The sequence below is a fragment of the Sphaeramia orbicularis genome, chromosome 1 (genome assembly GCF_902148855.1).
Source record: "Sphaeramia orbicularis chromosome 1, fSphaOr1.1, whole genome shotgun sequence".
In the NCBI taxonomy this organism is placed as follows: domain Eukaryota; kingdom Metazoa; phylum Chordata; class Actinopteri; order Kurtiformes; family Apogonidae; genus Sphaeramia; species Sphaeramia orbicularis.
In genome coordinates this window covers 7,782,197-7,802,414 of record NC_043957.1, presented here as the reverse complement: position 1 = coordinate 7,802,414, position 20,218 = coordinate 7,782,197, and the positions used below count along the sequence as shown (strand labels likewise).

The 20,218-nt window shown below is 44.3% G+C and overlaps 1 protein-coding gene across 1 annotated transcript in view; it reads right to left on the bottom strand.

Moving 5' to 3' along the window:
• Positions 1-20,218, bottom strand: part of LOC115429863 (VPS10 domain-containing receptor SorCS1-like) — a 64,434-nt gene that overhangs the window by 12,909 nt on the left and 31,307 nt on the right. Inside the window, 14 exon segments of the mRNA XM_030149652.1 lie at positions 135-247; positions 1,434-1,514; positions 1,517-1,540; positions 1,543-1,555; positions 2,502-2,635; positions 4,335-4,522; positions 6,672-6,714; positions 6,717-6,841; positions 9,430-9,543; positions 12,268-12,402; positions 14,131-14,247; positions 15,692-15,799; positions 16,228-16,319; positions 16,881-16,957. Coding sequence (XP_030005512.1) covers positions 135-247; positions 1,434-1,514; positions 1,517-1,540; positions 1,543-1,555; positions 2,502-2,635; positions 4,335-4,522; positions 6,672-6,714; positions 6,717-6,841; positions 9,430-9,543; positions 12,268-12,402; positions 14,131-14,247; positions 15,692-15,799; positions 16,228-16,319; positions 16,881-16,957 — 1,364 coding nt within the window.

Sequence of the window (20,218 nt, the reverse complement as noted above, 5' to 3'; positions counted from 1 at the left end):
CTCCACCCCCCGTCTCCGTCTGCCTCTTCATTTATCATCATAACAGTGGGATCCATGTCTTAGGCCCCGCCCCCCGACAGTATTTACAGAGTACACAGAGCCATTGCCGTGGAAACGAGTGAGCACTTCATCACCTGGATCAGGGAGTTCTTGATGACTCGGCTCACGTCCAGCCTCCATTCCGGAACGTCGGGGTTGTGTTCGTCCAGATTTGATGAAAAGGCGAGAAGATGAGATCTGAAATATTCTACAGGGAGAAAACAAAATCTGCATCAGACGGTTCTGCCTGTTTGTCTTTGATTAGAGGAAGAGGAAGATGAAGATGAAGAGTTCAGCGCTTTCTCTCAAACTGAGGATTCAATCCCACCCAGGAATGTCTGCAGGCTATTTCAACTTTGGTCTCATTGACGTCATTTTAAACAAGGATTCAGATGAAACATGTCATTAACTGGACGTCACATGATCAAAGGTGTCAGACAGGTCAAAGGTTAAAGGTCAAAGGTCAACTCATCTGTTCTGTCCAGTTAACGGCTGATGAAGTGACTGCATTTAGGATTTGACTTTTCGAGGATAAAAAAAGATGAAAAGGATAAAAAAAAGATGCAGTAAGATGAATACCACATACAAACTAAACCCTGTGGTGTCCAGGTGAACGGATCAACACATCTAATGTTATTCAAGGTTGGATTATTATATAATTTGTTTTAGGTTGCAATTCAACAGTAGTTCATTTCCTGTGGGATTAGTAAAATATTCTGAATCGGATTTTTTCAGGTGTGTTCACTTCATGGAAAAGCATGAACATTTAAATCCCACATGTCACAGACTGGACCTGCAGCGGTGAACATAGCCAGGTTTACCAGGAGATTCATGTGAGTGGTACTGCAGGGGGGTCCACTGGGAGCTGGGGACCCCAGTGGGCCTAAGTAGACACCCATGGACTCCTGTGGACCTCAGTGGACTCCCGTGGACCCCCATGGCCCCCGTGGACCCCAGTCGACTCCTGTGGACCTCCATGGCCCCGTGGACCTCCGTGGACCACCCAGTGGACCCCCATGGACCCCAGTGGACCCCCATGGACCCCAGTGGACCGCCCAGTGGACCGCCCAGTGGACCCCCGTGGACCCCAGTAGACTCTCGTGGACCCCTGTGGACCCCCGTGGACCACCATGGACCCCAGTAGACCCCCGTGGACCCCTGTGGACCTCCATGGCCCCCATGGACCCCAGTAGACTCCCGTGGACCTCCATGGCGCCCCTGGACCTCCGTGGACTGCCCGGTGGACCCCATGGACCCCAGTAGACTCCCGTGGACCCCAGTAGACTCTCATGGACCCCTGTGGACCCCCGTAGACCCCAGTAGACCCCTGTGGACCCCCATGGCCCCTGTGGACCTCCTTGGCCCCTGTGGACCCACGTGTCAGTGGTCCTCACCGTGGACTGCGATGGTCTTGCGGTCCTGCATGATGCTGCTCCCTGCAGACACCTGCACCGTCACCGTATTGACGCCTTCCTGGAGAACGTACAGGACACACTTCCTCTAGGGTGATCAGTGGCTGTGGGGGAGAAGGAAACAGATTAAAAACAGGTGAAGCTGTGGAGGGGGGGGGGGGGGGGGGGGGAGCTCCTGCTGCTGTTCTTTGCGGTCCAGAGGCCTGGGACTGAGCGGCGGTGCTGCTGCTCCTGTCATTACTCATGTCTTCATTTGTTCTTCAAATAGCCATAAGATGCTAATCCTGCCTGTGAGCATTAGACAGACTGTGTCCTGTGGAGCAGCTGCACTAGCACACATACACCAGGACTATGAAGAAGACACACAGAGTCCACAGCTGCAGGAGCACAGAGACACTGGAAGGACTGGACTGGGGGACATGTTCAGAGACACTGGACAGACTGGTCTGAAGACCAAGACTAAAACAGAGCGAAGGATTACAAAGACATGTCCATGAAGGACAGAAGGACAAACATGAATATTAGACAGCTGTGGACATAAACACATGTTTACAGGAGAAATTCAGTCTAATACAGACATTCAAATATTCTGTTCTTCAATAAACATTATTTCTACATCACATATTTTGAAGTTTTATAGGTTAGGCTAACTCTACCCTAACCCTAGGTTAACTCTAACCTAACCCTCGGTTAACTCTAACCTAGGTTAACTCTAACCTAACCCTAGGTTAACCCTGAACCCACTCTACATGTACATGGTGTTGATCTGCTTCAGTGTTAAATTGAACCCATTCTACATGTACATGGTGTTGATCTGCTTCAGTGTAAAAATGAACGTGTACACTTCACTGACTGTGAGTAATTACTCTATGGATCTGAAATGTCAGCGATCCCTGTGCTTCTTATCGAAGCTGAATAAAAAGGCCGACCAGGGAGCATAAAAATAAAAATAGTCAAACAGAGTACGGTTTGTATATTTTGGGGCAGAGGAGTGAGCGGTGTAGTTAATTACCCCGGGGCAGTTGGGTAACAGAGGAGCGGGTACGGTACCTCGGTGTTATTTCCAATCCACCAGATGTAGGTGACCGTTCCCACTTGGCTGGGCCACAGCACCGCCGTCAGGTTCACTTCCTTATTCCTGAGCGCCACAAAGGGAGCCGACAGATGGATATACTCCAGCTGACCTAGACACACACACACACACGCACGCACACATGCACACACACACACACACACACACACACACAGAGTGAAGCCCTGCACCGCCACACCATGCGCACAAACAGGAAAAACAGCCGTTTCATAGAATCACACCCTAAACTAAAGGAGGTTACTCAGTGAGTTTAGAGGTAGTTTGTTGTAGTTTGCTCAGACTCCTCTGCTGCTCGGGGGCGGGTGGCGCCATCTGTGGCTGATTTTTCATCGGTGCGACTCCTGAGAATGCTGGGACTCTATTTGTACGCCCGGCACATACGATTGACAGATTGGAGGGGGCGCACGGAGCTCCCTGATCAATAAGTCAGCTCAGCTACATCTGTCACCCCTGAATACACTGGGGGGGGGGGGGGGGCATAGGCTGAAAGGCCATGAAGCATACACTCACCCCAGTACCACAGAAATATGATACAAAATACAAATATTACAGAAATACAGATGTTTATCAACTATGTAGACAAAAATATGTGGACACATCATGTCTACAGCTAGAAGATGTCCTGTTCAGGAGGATATGAGATGAACACCAATATTTCATTATTAAATAGGAAATAAATTTAAAAAGTGTACAAAATAAATAACATGAAAAAATAAGCCAAACAATGATTGAAATTAAGTAAAAAAAAAAAAAAACAAGAAAAAAAAAGAAGCAAGAAAATGAACAGTTAAAAAAATGAAAGAAATGAACACGAATAAAAATGTACAAAAAATAGGAAACATTAACAAATAAGCCAAACAATGATTGAAATTATGTAAAAAAAAAACAAGAAATGAAACAGTCCAAAAAAATTAAAGAAAGAACACAGTGAATAAAAAATTTACAAAAATAATAAGAAACATGAACAAAATAAGCCAATGATTGAAATTAAGCAACAAAGAAGAAAAGCAAGAAAATGAACAGTCAAAAAAAGAAGTCAGTGAAATAACCAAATGAATAAAAATGTACAAAAATAATAAGAAACATGAACAAAATAAGCCACAAACTGAATGAAATTGAATTTTTAAAAAAATCATAAACCCATGGAGTTTTTTTGATTATTTTATTCATTTTGCTGATTGTTTTGGTCTTTTTTTACTCATTTTTTGATTATTTTGTTCCTTTTCTTGATTATTTTGGTCTTTTTTTACTCATTTTTGATTATTTTGTTCATTTTGTTGATTATTTTGGTCTTTACTACTCATTTTTTGATTATTTATTCATTTTGTTGATTGTTTTGGTCTTTTTTTTTACTCATTTTTGATTTTGTTCCTTTTGTTGATTATTTTGGTCTTTTTTACTCGTTTTTTTGGATTATTTTGTTCATTTTGTTGATTGTTTTGGTTTTTCTTACTTATTTTCTTTGATTAGGTTCTTCATTTTGTTGATTATTTTGTAAGTTTTTTTTTATTATTTTGTGCCTTTGTTGTTTTTTTGTCTTTTTTTTTTTTTTTTTTACTCATTTTTTGATTATTTTGTTCATTTTGTTGATTGTTTTGATCTTTTTTACTCTTTTTTGATAAGCCAAAACCAAACTAACCAATGCACTGATATCTATCCCAGAATATAAAACTCTATTCTGCCTTAGTGCTTATTGTTTTGGAGCCCAGACCCGTTAGAACAGAAACACCTGATACAGGCAGGTTCACATGACTCTGATCTGAATACAGGCAGGTCACATGTCATCTCACATATGACGTGGAGGTAGAGCCGTGGCGGTCCTCCGAGCCCAGCCATTCTCCCCCACGCGCTGACCCTGTAGATGCCCACCGCCTTTGTAGATGTGTTTGATGCGTCCTCGATGGAGCTGACGTTGGAGTAGGTGAGGGCGTGGCCGTCGCCGAAGTCCAGGGTGATGCTGGTCCTGGCGCCGTCCCCCCTGAACAGAACATATAAATAAATAAATGAATGAATAAAAACACACACACTGTAAAAAACACACAATGAACACATACTTAACACACTATAAAAAAATACACAATGAACACACACTGTAAAAAATACACAATTAACACATACTTAACACAGTAAAAAAATATACAATGAACACATACTGAACACACTGTAAAAAATACATAATAAACACATACTGAACACACACTGTAAAAAACACACAATGAACACATACTAAACACACTAAAAAATATACAATGAACACATACTAAACACACTGTAAAAATACACAATAAAACACATACTTACACACACAGTAAAAAATACACAACGAACACATACTGAACACACTGTAAAAAATACATAATAAGCACATACTGAACACACACTAAAAAAATACACACACTGTAAAAATACACATTGAACACACACTGAACGCACTGTTAAAAATACACAAACACATACTGTAAAAAATACACAATGAACGCAATCTGAACACACTGTAAAAAATACACAATGAACACATACTGAACACACACTGTAAAAAATATGCAATAAACACATACTGAACACACTGTAAAAAAACCACAATAAACACATACTGAACACACACTGTAAAAAAATACGCAATAAACTTATACAGAACACACACTGTAAAATACACAATAAACACACTGTAAAAACTATACAATAAACACATACTGAACACACTGTAAAAAAAAAAATACATACACACATACTGAACACACTGTAAAAAATACACAATAAACACATACTGAATACAAACTGTAAAAACACACAGTGACCACGTATTGTACACACACACACACACACACACACACACACACACACACAACACACACACACACACTATGAGGGACCAGTCATGGCTTTGGCCTCTTTATCAGCCTTCACAGATTCAGTGGCTGCACTCAGACTGAACAGAAAAGACTTTTCCTCCAGGAGACAGATGGTGATGGGCAGTGGAGCTGAAACGGCACACAGGTGAGTACTCAGTGCACCGTACCCCAGAGCAGCTCCTCTGGAACATTCCACTCACTCACCTCCTCAAACAAAGTTCTATGTCTCTAGTTTCTTGTGTTAGGGATGAAAATGGATTGAATTACTATTGTATTAATTATCACAATTGTCAGTTTGGTTGTTTACAGCTGGAAACAGGTTTGTGTCAAAAGGCCAAGTAATTCACTAGCGGCATTGTACGCATGGTGCCTTTGTACAATAGCGCCCTCCCGTGGTGCAACAGCAGCATTGCACCCGTACGCCCTCCAGTGCTGCAACATTGATACACGCATCGGACAGCGGGACACGCATCGGAACAAAACACACGCCGGACACAGAACGTCCATTATAGTAGGATTCATCTGCATGAGAACACGGGTAACATCCTGGTCCCCACCTGGGTTAACCTAATTAACCCCTATAAACACTAATTAACATTAATTAAGCACTAATCAGTGAGGCTAACTGGGAAACAAAGGCTTCTATTAGACAGAGAACATACACAGTGGACTGTGTTGGATGTGGGTCATGTGGTCTGATGAGTCCAGATGGAGCCTGCTCTAGATGTGGATGGTGTGATTACCCATCATGCCTAGTGCCTACTGTCCAGGGGGCCGGGCTATGGTCTGGGGTTGGTTCACTAATGATCTATGTCCATTAAATGAGTTCATCTGAACCTGAATAAACTGATGACCCAGACAGGCCAGGACAGGACCGGCCAAGGCCCAGGAGCAGGAGCCAGGAGCAGGAGCAGGAGCAGGACGCAGGAGCAGGAGCAGGAGCAGGACCATGCCCCAGGCCCAGGTCCAGGCCCAGCCCAGGCCAAGGCCCAGGAGCAGGACCAGGCCAAGGCCCAGGCCCAGGAGCAGGACCAGGCCAAGGCCAGGAGCAGGACCAGACCAAGGCCCAGGAGCAGGACCACGACCAGGCCAAGGCCCAGGCCCAGGCCCAGGCCCAGGACCAGGCCCAGGTCCTGGCCTCTTCAGACCCAGACTGTGTGTTGTCTCTATGGTTGATCAGATCTTCTGCTGTGTCTATGTGTGCATGTTGAAATGCTGTTGAAATGCTGTTGAAGTGCAGTTGAAGGCCTGTGTGTGGTGCATGTGCAGTCGTACCTCCTCCAGAACACCAGGAAGGTGCCGTTCAGTCCCAGCGTGCGGTCAGGGTGCCCTCACTGGTGACCAGGTGGAGGCCTCTGGGGGCCTGACTGGGACACTGCTGCCTCCGGGCTGTGTACTCAGTACTGACTCCAGCCGTGCAGTTATTAGACACCACTTTACGGTAACTGACACATGGAAACACACAAAACACAACACACACCAGACTGAGGTGAACAACACTTCTATGGTTCATACATCTGGACTGAGACAACATCTGCAGAAGGAGAACAGACGCTCCACAAAACCTACATGTGTCCATATGTGACCTGGATTTGATCTGGTACACACAGTCTGAACAGCACTAATCTGACCCAGACCACTGTCATATGTGGTCCTAAATCTGACCCGGATCACTTTCATATGTGGTCTTAAATGACCCGGACAACTTTCATATGTGGTCCTAAATCTGACCCAGACCACTGTCATATGTGGTCCTAACTCTGACCCAGACCATTATATGTGGTCCTAAATCTGACCAGACCACTTTCATTATGTGGTCCTAATCTGATCCAGATCTGATATTTTCCAATGTACTCAGTCTGAACGTCCAGGTCGCATTTATCCGACCTTTACGTCATTGAAATGCGACAAACGTCCCAGTTGTTGGTCGGAGCGGAGGAAAACCATATTCCTTCTGTAAACACTGTGTGTCTGTGTGGTCTCATATTCCATCAGGACCTCTTTAGTGCATGTGGGTCACTTCAGGGTCACATTCAGTTCAGACTCAAACTGATAGAAGACACTTCAGCCTTTAACACCAAACGTATCATATTTGATCCATGAGTTTTGAAGCCCTCTCCATGATCAGTGTAATATTTTTTATTCTTTAAAACTGATGTATTCAATTAGATCCATGTAATACTCAGATAATCCACCAGGGGGAGGAGTTCATTCACCAGAGGCCTTTCCAGTGACACTATAGACTGTCATTAATGAGGAAGGAGGAAGAACTGTATGCATTTAGAAAAGAAATTAATCATTATTAGACATGTTTGTGTTAGATTATGGTTTGTTTGTTTAAAAATAATAATATTTGAACATTGAGACCTGATGGATCAGGTATGATACAAAACTGAAAACTCATACATGGAAACTGATATTTAAAAAAAAAAAAAAAAAAAAATGCGGTTGTTCAGACGGACCAATAAAGGCTCCAGTTTCAAAGAACTGGAATTTTCTATCACTGATTTAATGGTTCAGATTTAAAGGGTTAATGCGGAAAATGAACAAACACACAAATCTGATTTCAGCATAAATCTGAATAATGCATTAGACCTGCTGTGAACAGAGCCTGATAGGGACCGTCACTATGTGGCTCCTACTCCTGGATTAGTGTTAGCTGTGGGGGGGTGGGGGGGGTGACGGGTGGGTGCAGGTGAACAAACAACTGAATCACAGAGCAGTGCCCATGCTTGTGCAGATGTCCTCCATGTCCTGATCCTCCATCTGAGGAACATGAGTCTGATCCTTCACATATGACATGTATGAAGAGAGTGAGTGAGAGGGGTGGGGGGGGTGTCTACCTGTGGACATGTGGGTGTAAACCATAAACACAAACATGGACCACAGTTGGACAGTGACACTTAGTATCAGCCCATTTCATCCGGAAAAACTTCATTTACTTTTGGTTTTGAACTTGTGGAAAAGAGGACTATAGGACATGTGTCTGTCCCCAGTCCTGTTGGACTACCTTTGTCCTGTGTCTCTGTCCCTCGGTCCAATCAGTGTCCCTGGTTCTGTCTCTGTAGACTGGTACCCCTGTCCCCCTGTGGACACAGTACTGTGGACAGAACCATCACACATGGGCCTATCTGGGTCCAGGACGGGGGAGGCGTATACTCCATATATGAGCACAGTACTGTGGACGCAAGAGGACAATGAGTTCATGGAACAGTGTCCTTACTGCTGATTGGAACAGGACAATGAGGACATCTGATTGGCTCTGATGAAATAGCCATGCCCATATTTCCTGTGGCCTTAGGACTGACCTGTAGGGACTGAGGTCTAGGATGAGTGGACTGGGAGGGGCCTGAGGAGTATTCTGATTATTGGGGGGGCTTTGCATTCATCTTAGCCCACTTCCCCAACCAGCTGAAGGTCCATGCAGCAGCTGATCATGAAATGTCCAAATATGAGCATTTCCACTTCTTTTGCTGATACTGACTGACCCTAGTGCTGACACTTAAAGGCTCTGTGTTAACAGACCCTTCATCAGCTGTTCTGGAGCTCATATAAGGACATGGTTCTGCTGGTTCCTACTCTGGTTCCCCCTCTTTCTGCTGGTTCCTACTCTTCCTGCTGGTTCCTACTCTGGTTCCCTCCTCTTTCTGCTGGTTCCTCCTCTGGTTCCTCCTCTTTCTGCCAGTTCCTCCTCTGGTTCCTACTCTTTCTGCTGGTTCCTACTCTGGTTCCTAGTCTTTCTGCTGGTTCCTACTCTGGTTCTTACTTGTTGCCAGTTCCTACTCTTTCTTTTGGTTCCTACTCTTTGTGTTGGTTCCTACTCTGGTTCCTCCTCTTTGTGCTGGTTCCTACTCTGGTTCCTACTCTTTGTGCTGGTTCCTACTCTTTGGTGCTGGTTCCTACTCTTTGTGCTGGTTCCTACTCTTTCCGCTGGTTCCTACTCTTTCTGTTGGTTCCTCCTACTCCTGGTGGTCCCTGTGGACCTGGCTCCTGACTCTGGGCTGTTGGTGATGGTCCTTATTCTGGTGTTTACCCGGTGCTGTTCAGGAACGTCATCCCTGTGGTGCAGCTCCTGGACATGGACGACGGATGGAACCAGAAGGCATGGCTACATCTGCCGTTGCTCCGCCTCTCGTAACCGTAGTCACTGGAAGGATCCGACCAGAAGAACAAAGAAAACAGGACTTAACCTTGACCCCAACACTTCACATCAGGTCACATTGAACCCACATGGGGTTAGAGAGGATGGGATGGGACGTTCCCATGGAAACAGGTAAGTGTGGATGGACTGGACTTAGGACTGGGGGGTTGGGGGGTTTGAGTGGGTTATAGTGGGTTTATGGTGGGTTATAGTGGGTTAGAGTGGGTTATAGTGGTTAGAGTGGGCTATAGTGGGTTATGGTGGGTTAGAATGAGTTATGGTGGGTTAAAGAGAGTTAGCATGGGTTATGGTGGGTTGAGGTGTGTTGATGGTTATAGTGGGTTAGATTGGGTTAGAGTGGGCTATAGTGAGTTATGGGGGGTTAGAATGAGTTATGGTGGGTTAAGAGAGTTAGCATGGGTTATGGTGGGTCTAGAGTGGGTTCTAGTGGGTTATGTGGGTTATAGTCGGTTAGAGTGGGTTATGGTGGGTTATAGTGGGTTAGAGCGGGTTATGGTGGGTTAGAGTGGGTTAGAGGGGGTTTATGGTAGGTTAGAGTGGATTATAGGGGTTATGGTGGTTATAGGGGTTAAGTGGGTTACGGGGGTTAGAGTGGGTTATGTTATGCATTTGGCAGACGCTTATAGTGGGTTAGAGTGGGTTATGGTGGGTTATAGTGGGTTATAGTGGGTTATGGTGGGTTATAGTGGGTTAGAGTGGGTTATAGTGGGTTAGAGTGGGTTATAGTGGGTTAGAGTGGGTTAGAGTGGGCTATAGTGGGTTATAGGGGTTATGGTGGGTTAGAGGGGTTACAGTGGGTTAGAGTGGGTTACAGTGGGTTATAGTGGGTTAGAGTGGGTTAGAGTGGGTTATAGTGGGTTAGAGTGGGCTATAGTGGTTATAGTGGGTTATGGTGGGTTATAGTGGGTTACAGTGGGTTATAGTGGGTTACAGTGGGTTATGGTGGGTTATAGTGGGTTAGAGTGGGCTATAGTGGGTTATAGTGGGTTATGGTGGGTTAGAGTGGGTTAGAGTGGTTTATGGTGGGTTAGAGTGGTTTATGGTGGGTTACAGTGGGTTATGGTGGGTTATAGTGGGTTAGAGTGGGCTATAGTGGGTTTATAGTGGGTTATGGTGGGTTAGAGTGGGTTAGAGTGGTTTATGGTGGGTTAGAGTGGGTTATGGTGGGTTATGGTGGGTTAGAGTGGGTTAAATGAGATGAACATGATTTCAGTGATGTCTGCTTAAAAAATGACTGATGGTGTTCACAGACAAATCAATCCAAAGATAAGAGAACATTCACTGTGAGCAGGAAAAACCCTGGTTTGGGTTTTCAACACACTGGATACTGAACTGGTGGAAAACAACATCCCAAAGCTTCCTGGTAATCTGCACGGTTCTTCTCTGCTGCCTTTTAAATACATCACACACAGTTGTTTGTCCTACAAATGAAAAGGCAGAGCAGCGCTGTGTTCCCAAATGATAGGGACAAATTGGCCCAATTAATGCGACATGCACACAGATGCACAACTGTTGTGATAGTTAATGAAAGCTATTAGGCTCAGTGATTTATGGTTGACGGTGCTAATTCCAAGAGCTCCTCCACTCAGGAGACCACAAAAACATACAAATATGCTAATATGAATCGTGCTGATAACTCAAAGGGAGCGGGTCTAGTGCATGTGGGTCGGCGTAGTCTGGAACGACAGCTGGATCCGACAGAGGGACTGGCCACTGAGACCACCACGGCTCTGAAGCACCGGTGAAAACCTGCAGTGGACCAGTCTGAACCAGTCTGAACCACTGACAGACACCTGCAGTGGACCAGTCTGGACCAGTCTGAACCACTGACAGACACCTGCAGTGGACCAGTCTGAACCAGTCTGGACCAGTCTGAACCACTGACAGACACCTGCAGTGGACCAGTCTGAACCAGTCTGGACCAGTCTGAACCACTGACAGACACCTGCAGTGGACCTGTTTTTATAGTTATTGTTCCTGTCATATTTCTTCTACATGTACAGTCAGTGTTTGGCTGATACTGGAACCTGAACTTCCACAGTGTCTGCCCAGAAGATCACTCAAGGTCTATTTACTCTACTCTACTCTACTCTACTCTACTCTAATCTAATATACTCTACTCTAATCTAATATACTCTAATCTATTATACTGTACTCTAATATACTCTAATCTAATATACTCTACTGTAATCTACTCTACTCTAATCTAATATACTCTACTCAACTCTAATCTACTCTACTCGAATCTAATCTAATATACTCGAATCTAATATACTCTGCTCTACACTAATCTAATATACTCTACTCTAATATGTTGTACACTACTCTAGTCTACCCTACTCTATTCTACTCTAATCTAATCTACTCTAATTTAATCTAATCTAATCTACTCTACTCTAATATACTCTACTTTAATCTAATCTACTCTACTTTAATCTAATCTAATATACTCCACTCTAATCTACTCTAATCTAATGTAATCTACTCTACTCTACTCTACTCCACTCTACTCTAATATATTCTACTTTAATCTAATCTAATCTAATCTACTCTAATCTACTCAAATCTACTCTACTCTAATATACTCTACTCTACTCTAAAGTATCCATTATTCTAACTCTGGTCCATTTACAGTCATGTGACTTCCTGTACCATGTCCGTGTTGGTCAAACTAATGACATCAGACATAAATCTTTGCAGAACACGTACCATTCGAAGTCGGCCTCTGTGCATTCACAGGGTCCCGTCGTCATGGAGACAGAGTAGGACTTTCCCATAACGCACCTGGACGTAGGCTTCAGTTTGCGATAGATTCTTTTGACTCCCATGAGACACGGTTCCCCTGTGGAACACACAGAAGAACCCAGAAAATGAGTAAAGGAGCTGCTGTAGAACACCAGTAAATGAGTGAAGGAACTGCTGTAGAAACCAGTAAATGAGTGGAGGAGCTGCTGTAGAACCCAGTAAATGAGTGAAGGAGCTGCTGTAGAACCCAGTAAATGAGTGGAGGAGCTGCTGTAGAACCCAGTAAATGAGTGAAGGAACTGCTGTAGAAACCAGTAAATGAGTGGAGGAGCTGCTGTAGAACCCAGTAAATGAGTGAAGGAGCTGCTGTAGAACCCAGTAAATGAGTGGAGGAGCTGCTGTAGAACCCAGTAAATGAAGTGAAGGAACTGCTGTAGAACCCAGTAAATGAGTGGAGGAACTACTGTAGAACCCAGGTAAATGAGTGAAGGAACTGCTGTAGAACCCAGTAAATGAGTGAAGGAACTGCTGTAGAACCCAGTAAATGAGTGGAGGAGCTGCTGTAGAACCCAGTAAATGAGTGAAGGAACTGCTGTAGAACCCAGTAAATGAGTGGAGGAGCTGCTGTAGAACCCAGTAAATGAGTGGAGGAGCTGCTGTAGAACCCAGTAAATGAGTGGAGGAACTGCCGTGGAACCCAGGGGACACAAAGAATGGACACCGTTTCACAGGCACCACTGCCTCATTTCTGCATAAACTCTGTTCACAACTGTTCCTCTGATGCCGGTGTCACGGTGCACAATGTGCAGCCGGAGTTGTGTTTTACAGTTTTTTATTACAGCGCTGTGGAATATAAATCAGGCAGTGGCGCTGGAGTGGGCCCAGCCCGGTCCATTTTTAGACCAGAGTCTGTGTGGGAAGAGAAATCAGATTGGAGACGAAACGGTACCAGCCTGTACCTCTGCATCCACCCCCCAGGAATAGAGCCACAGTGGACAGTAGGGGGCAGCAGGGAGACACTTGAACCAGCATGACAGGTCCTCAAACTGGTGGATTAAAACCACATATATATCTATATATCTATATATATCTATATATCTATCTATAGATAGATAGATAGATATAGATACACACACACACACACACACACACACACACACACTCACTCCTCTGGGACCTGCCTCCATTCCAGCAGGAGGAACTCTGTATGTTCTAGAAGTTCTACATGTTCTATAAGTTCCATATGTATCATGTATATTTCTCCACATATTTGTGCGTATATGTGAGTGTATATTTGTACGTATGTTTGTATGTATATGTGAGTGTATATTTGTACATATATTTGTGCATACATCTGAGTGTATATTTGTACATATACTTGTACGTATATGTGAGTGTATATTTGTACATATACTTCTATGTATATGTGAGTGTATATTTGTCCATATATTTGTGCGTATATGTGGGTGTATATTTGTCGATATATTTGTGCGTATATGTGAGTGTATATTTGTACATATATTTGTACATATATTTCTACGTATATATGAGTGTATATTTGTCCATATATTTGTACGCATATGTGAGTGTATATTTGTCCCTATATTTGTACGTATAATTTGTCCATATATTTGTGCATATATTTGCGTGTATATCTCCCACCTGGTTGTGGAGGTGCCAGGTCTGATAATCCGCCTCTGCACATATATTTGTACATATATTTGTGTGTATATTTGAGTGTATATTTGTGCATATATTTGTATATATAGGTGAGTACATATATTGGTGCATATATTTGTACATATATTTGTGTGTATATCTCCTACCTGGTTGTGGAGGTGCCAGGTCTGATAATCCTCCTCCGTACATCTGCGGTTGAAGATGGACCTAAAGTCTATTTTCACCAACTGCCACTCGGAGCGATGACTGACGTGTCCGAAGATCCTGGAAAACAGACACAGACGCATGTTATAGAAAGAAAACACAGTCCAACACAGTCCAACAGAGACCTACACAGTCCAGCACAGTCCAACAGAGACCTGCTGAGGTCCTGGTACCAGTGGAACCCGTTCAGCTGTTAGACCTGGTGGGGTCCTGGTACCCGTGGGAGGCTCTGGTTCTGTTCCATTAGTGGGTGGTTCCAGCAGATGTAGATGTACTAAACCCGTCCACTTTAACCACATGATCAGCGTTCCGTGTTCCTCTGAATACACAAGCTTTAAATAAATATTCCATCTGCGGCTAAATTGAGGGAGTGTGTTTGTGTGCAGTGACCCCGCCCCCCCAGCAGAGTGTTTGTGTGCAGTGACCCCGCCCCTCCAGCAGAGTGTTTGTCTGCAGTGACCCCGGCCCCCCAGCGGATTTATCACAATCACACCATCATTTAGATGTGGAGGTGCCGAGGCATGACGGGTTTACTGGACAAATGAGGACAAATGAGGAGGGAACAGTGCATGATGTGAACTAACAGTGTCTGCGAGGTGCCCTGCTCATGGGCTCCTGGGCAGAATGAGCCCTTTCATGCATTAATGACTGCAGTCTGTCACAGATGACAGGTGTTCTGAAACATTGATGTGGAGTCGGTGGAACCCTTTGGAACGTGGTCTCCGTTCTGCACGTACTCAGCTCTGGGCTGCTGGAATAATACATGTGAAGGAATGATCAGAAATCGGATTTTCTGAGGACACTCTGAACTACTCACTAATGTTCACACTTATTAAAGCACTTCCAACTTTTTACATCCAAACTTTCTGGTCTATTTTTTTTTTTTTTTTTTTTTGATCGTTTTCCTTCATGTTCTTCAAATGGACCGTCAGACTGTCACTGCTGCCACAGCATAGATCTGCTGTGATCAGAACCTACACCCAGGCAGGTCTGACGGTGGGTAGAACCTCAGAGAACCCTTTAAGATTCATCCAAAACAGCCATCCTAAACGGAGCAGGACATAGAACAGCAAGACATAGAACAGCAAAACACAGAACAGCACAGATGTAGAACAGCACAGACAGAGAACAGCACAGACAGAGAACAGCAAAGCCTGGGGTAAAGCTCAGCAGTAACAAACACACACCACACAGCTGTTTGGTAGTTCTTTGGTAGTACTCTGGCAGTACTCTGGTAGTACTCTGACAATACTTTGGTAGTACTCTGGTAGTTCTTTGGTAGTACACTGGCAGTACTCTGGTAGTACTTTGGCAGTACTTTGGTAGTTCTTTGGTAGTACTCTGGTAGTACTCTGACAGTACTCAGGTAATACTCTGGTAGTACTCTGGTAGTACACTGGTAGTTCATTGGTAGTACTTTGGTAGTACTTTTGTAGTACTCTGGCAGTACTTCAGTAGTACTTCAGTAGTACTCTGGCAGTACTTTGTGCTGGTTCTCACTCACGTCATAATGAGCGTCTCCTCCCCCGGCTCCCCCAGGACTCCGTCCACAAACAGAGGTGTGTTGGTGAAGCTGAATTTGTTCCACTGACGACCTTCATCGAAGCTCAACCTGAGGAAACAGGGAAACAGTGGGGGGGGTGGGGGGGTCAACCTGAGGAAACAGGTAAACAGTTGGTTCAGGGGGTTTGGGGGGGCGCTAATCCCCTGACTGTGTGCACAGGATAATGACCCTCAGAGTCGTCTAACAAGTTGATTTGATATTTTATATTCAACACAGACGTCTGTACACACAACACACTCATTACAGCTACACACACACACAGACACAATAACACACACACACACACACACACACACACACACACACACACACACACACAGAGGAAATGATGACCATCAAACCAGAACGTTCCCCTGCTCCTCCCGCCGCCCCCTCCCTTCCCCACTCCTCCCACCACACCCCCCTCCCTTGTACTAACTCATCTGGCTGGTTTGACTCAGAGGGACGTGGACGCCGTGGTTGTCATGGTAACTCACCACAGGTGTCGGATGGACAGTGGAGTGTGTCGGATGGACACTAAGGCTCCGCCCTGATCCAGAAACAGAACCGCATACTCCTCATTGAAGATCTGCAACACACACACACACACACGCACACACACACACACACACACACACACACATCAGTCCAATTCTCAGATATAACTTCATTATTTTCCATTGTCATATTTCATCCTAAACATGTCTAATACTTATTTTTGGTTGTTTCCATATTTAACCCTAAACCTGTCTAATACTAAACACAGGTCAGAGCTTTAAACACAGACTGAATTAAATGACAGGTTTATTGGATCATCTATGTTAACCTGTGTCTACTGTGTGCATTCAAAGGATGAAGGTAAACATCAGCTGACATGATTCTGTCTGCAGGAGCAGAACAGAGGGGCATGAGGATCCACGTGGACCACTAATGAGCCTTTATTATGTACACATACACACACATATGTACACATACACACGGAGACTGACATTTGTTACTACGGCGATAAGTCTGTGAGTAAACCTGAGAGTAAACCTGTGAGTAAACCTGTGAGGGAGGCCTGCACCGCTTTGGACCCACAGACCACATGTTTGACAGCCCTGGTTCAGTGTGAAAACAGTCACATGATGAAGACGTTTCAGTGCCTCACCTGTCTCCATGTGTTTCCTGCATCCGAGGTGATGAACACACTGACGTTGGTGGTGGTCAGCTCTGAGCCAATGGAGCCTGTGTGTGTGGGGGGGGATACAGAACATATGTGAGGAACTCCAGTTAGTGTTTGAGGTGAGACACTACAGAATACTGTTTGAGATCAAATTAATGCCAAATATTCCGAAGATGGGGTTACAGCAGAGCCCCCCCCAGCCCCCCAGCCCCCCACCCCCCCACTCTGAACACTGGGGTTGTAATTACAGGGACTGTGCAGTGTGACATTCAGCCACACTCCCAAAATTAACCAATAAATCCACATTAGTGCATCCATCTTCATATTAGAGCAGTTTTCCAACGCTGGTCCACTGGAACAGAAGGGCTTGAATTCAATGAGTAAGTGGTTCCACAGGATGCTCCAAAAGAACCCACACCGGCTCCAACAGAACCAGAACCAACACCAGCTCCAACAAAACCCACACTGGCTCCAACAGAACCAGAACCCACACCGGCTCCAACAGAACCCACACTAGCTCCAACCGAACCAGAACCAGCCCCAACAGAACCAGAACCCACACTGGCTCCAACAGAACCAGAACCAACACCAGCTCCAACAGAACCCACACTGGCTCCAACAGAACCAGAACCCACACCGGCTCCAATAGAACCCACACTAGCTCCAACAGAACCAGAACCAGCCCCAACAGAACCAGAACCCACACTGGCTCCAACAGAACCCACACCGCCTCCAACAGAACCAACTCCAATCGTAAACGTCACAGATTCCACTGTTAACTTGTGGAAATTAGTGAAATTATCCATGATCCAGGAAAGGTTCGGAGGAAAGGGGAGTGGACAGTTTTTGTTGGTGATTTACATAAAAATATCCCAAAATGAACCAGTTGAGTCCAGGTCTGACCTGCACTGATCTACTGAGACCAGAACCTGAAGCAGATTCCACATGATGACAGCAGCAGGGTTGAAGAACAACACGTCGTTAGCCTCGTTAGCATAGCTGCCTAATAGGGCTGGGTAAAAAAGTCAATCTGAAACCCCTGTGTTAGAACAATTAAAGGCCCAACGGGTGACAGAACCCTTCAGGTTCCACAGGAAACGACTGTATGACAAGAAACAGGTACAAATGTTCTTATTACAGTTTACGCTATAATTGGAATATATAAGACAACATGTTCTATACTAATGTTAAACGTAATGTGCATAAATAAGTCTACATTGTTATTTTTTTCCATTTTGTAATGTAGCACACTTTTATTTTGAAACGCTGGTGACAGGAAGTTGGATTTTTACACAAGTGTTTCCATTCCAGATGAGTTTTTTTTTTGCTCTCAAGTGGCTGCATGAACCCAGTGCATGATGGGAGGTGTCTGCCCATCCCCTGGTTGAACAGCAGTGTTTGACAGAAACATGACGCTTTGCACAAAGTCCACATTTTATGCTTATTTGTCCAGATTTAGGTGTAATGAATGTGAGGGGGCTGACAGGGTTTATTCCCAGAGCTCATAACGGTGTCTGCTGGAGTCCAGAGACACTAAACGACCGAAGTTCGGATAAAATAACTGTATATTAAGTTTAGCAGAAGTGCTCAGACCCAGAGGAGCCCAGTTTAAAGTGTGTCAGACACTGTTAGAAACCTCAGAAACAGTGTGTGTACATCTGACAGACACAGCAGTGGAAAGCCTTCAGAGCTGTCACACCACATTTGGACAGCTTGGCTTTGTGCACATCCCATTGTTGGGATTATGTTCCAATAATCCTTTTTTCTCTGGAAGGTTCCAAACTGAGTCAACACACCTCATTTTTATCCATAATAGGAACTCTTTTAATTGTCCAAATGCAAAGAACATTAAGCTTTGACACAACTTTCTAATGTGTTTGGAACATGGAACGACAGGTGAATAACTGTTGAAGTTCATGTTGAAGCAGAAAATCTGTTTAATATTCATGTGCAATAAACAAAAACACGCCAATGCTTTAGTAAAACTAATTAAACTAAACTAATAAAACTCTACAGAGTCCACTGTAAACTGGATCCTCTCACATGTGCAACTGAACTGGGCTGAGACAAATATTGTGTAAAACCTGTTCCATCATTAACATTAATGTTGTTTCTGTTGTTGTTGTTATTATTATTATTATTATTAATAATAATAATAATAATAACAACAATAATAATAATTGAGGTTGATGATGTTGAACTTGTAAACTGAATCAGAATTATTTTATGTACATTTGTGTTTGCGTAGATAAAGCCTATTATAAACCTGATGTACACTGTTACCCATAAAGTTACAATACTTCTATTTTCAGACACATTCCTCTGTTTATTCCTATTTAATGACCTTTGACCTGGTCTGTATATACAGTCTGTATATAGTCTATAGATATATGAGGTGAATTGTCCACCTTGATTTATTGATGACATTGTCGTTTACTTCAGTGCATCTGGTGGAAACAGGTGCGTGTCTTTTCCTGCTGTTGTTTTGCATGTGAATGCATCATTGTCCTGATAGTCTATGTAGTGTTTGCATTTGAATGCATCATTCTGCTGATAGTCTATGTACTGTTTGCATTTGAATGCATCATTCCACTGATAGTCTATGTACTGTTTGCATTTGAATGCATCATTCTGCTGATAGTCTGTGTAGTGTCTGCATTTGAATGCATCATTCTGCTGATAGTCTATGGAGTGTTTGCATTTGAATGCATCATTCTGCTGATACTCTATGTAGTGTTTGCATTTGAATGCATCATTCTCCTGATAGTCTATCTTCTGTTTGCATTTGAATGCATCATTGTGCTGATAGTCTATGTACGGTTTGCATTTGAATGCATCATCGTGCTGATAGTCTATCTCCTGTGGATGATGGATGTGTGAGCCATCGACACTGTGACCACAGACAGACTATCTCAGGTCATTTAGACCATATTACAGTTTGAAAAATGACAGTGATAGAACCCAGTCCATCAGTTATTCTACACCAGCACCTTGGACAGCGCTTTAATTCGCCGTGTTTGTCGTAGTCGTCGTCGGTGTGTGTTAGTGCGTTCGTGGGCCGTGCTCAGACCTGTGAGGCGTGTGTTGATGTGTTATTGACGGTGCAGCTCCATGTGGGAGTAAATATCACTGAGGTGTGAATCCACCTGAGGACTTCCTGCGCTCAGGATCACACTCTCCCTCGGCTTCCTCACACCTAGTCCGTGGAAGTCGGTGGCGTTGTCGTGCGCAGACACACTCGACCGTGAGGATTATTTCAGGATGGCTGCCGGGACTGTGTGTTGTTGTGTCATTTGTGCCTGATCAAAGGTGAGGTGACGCAC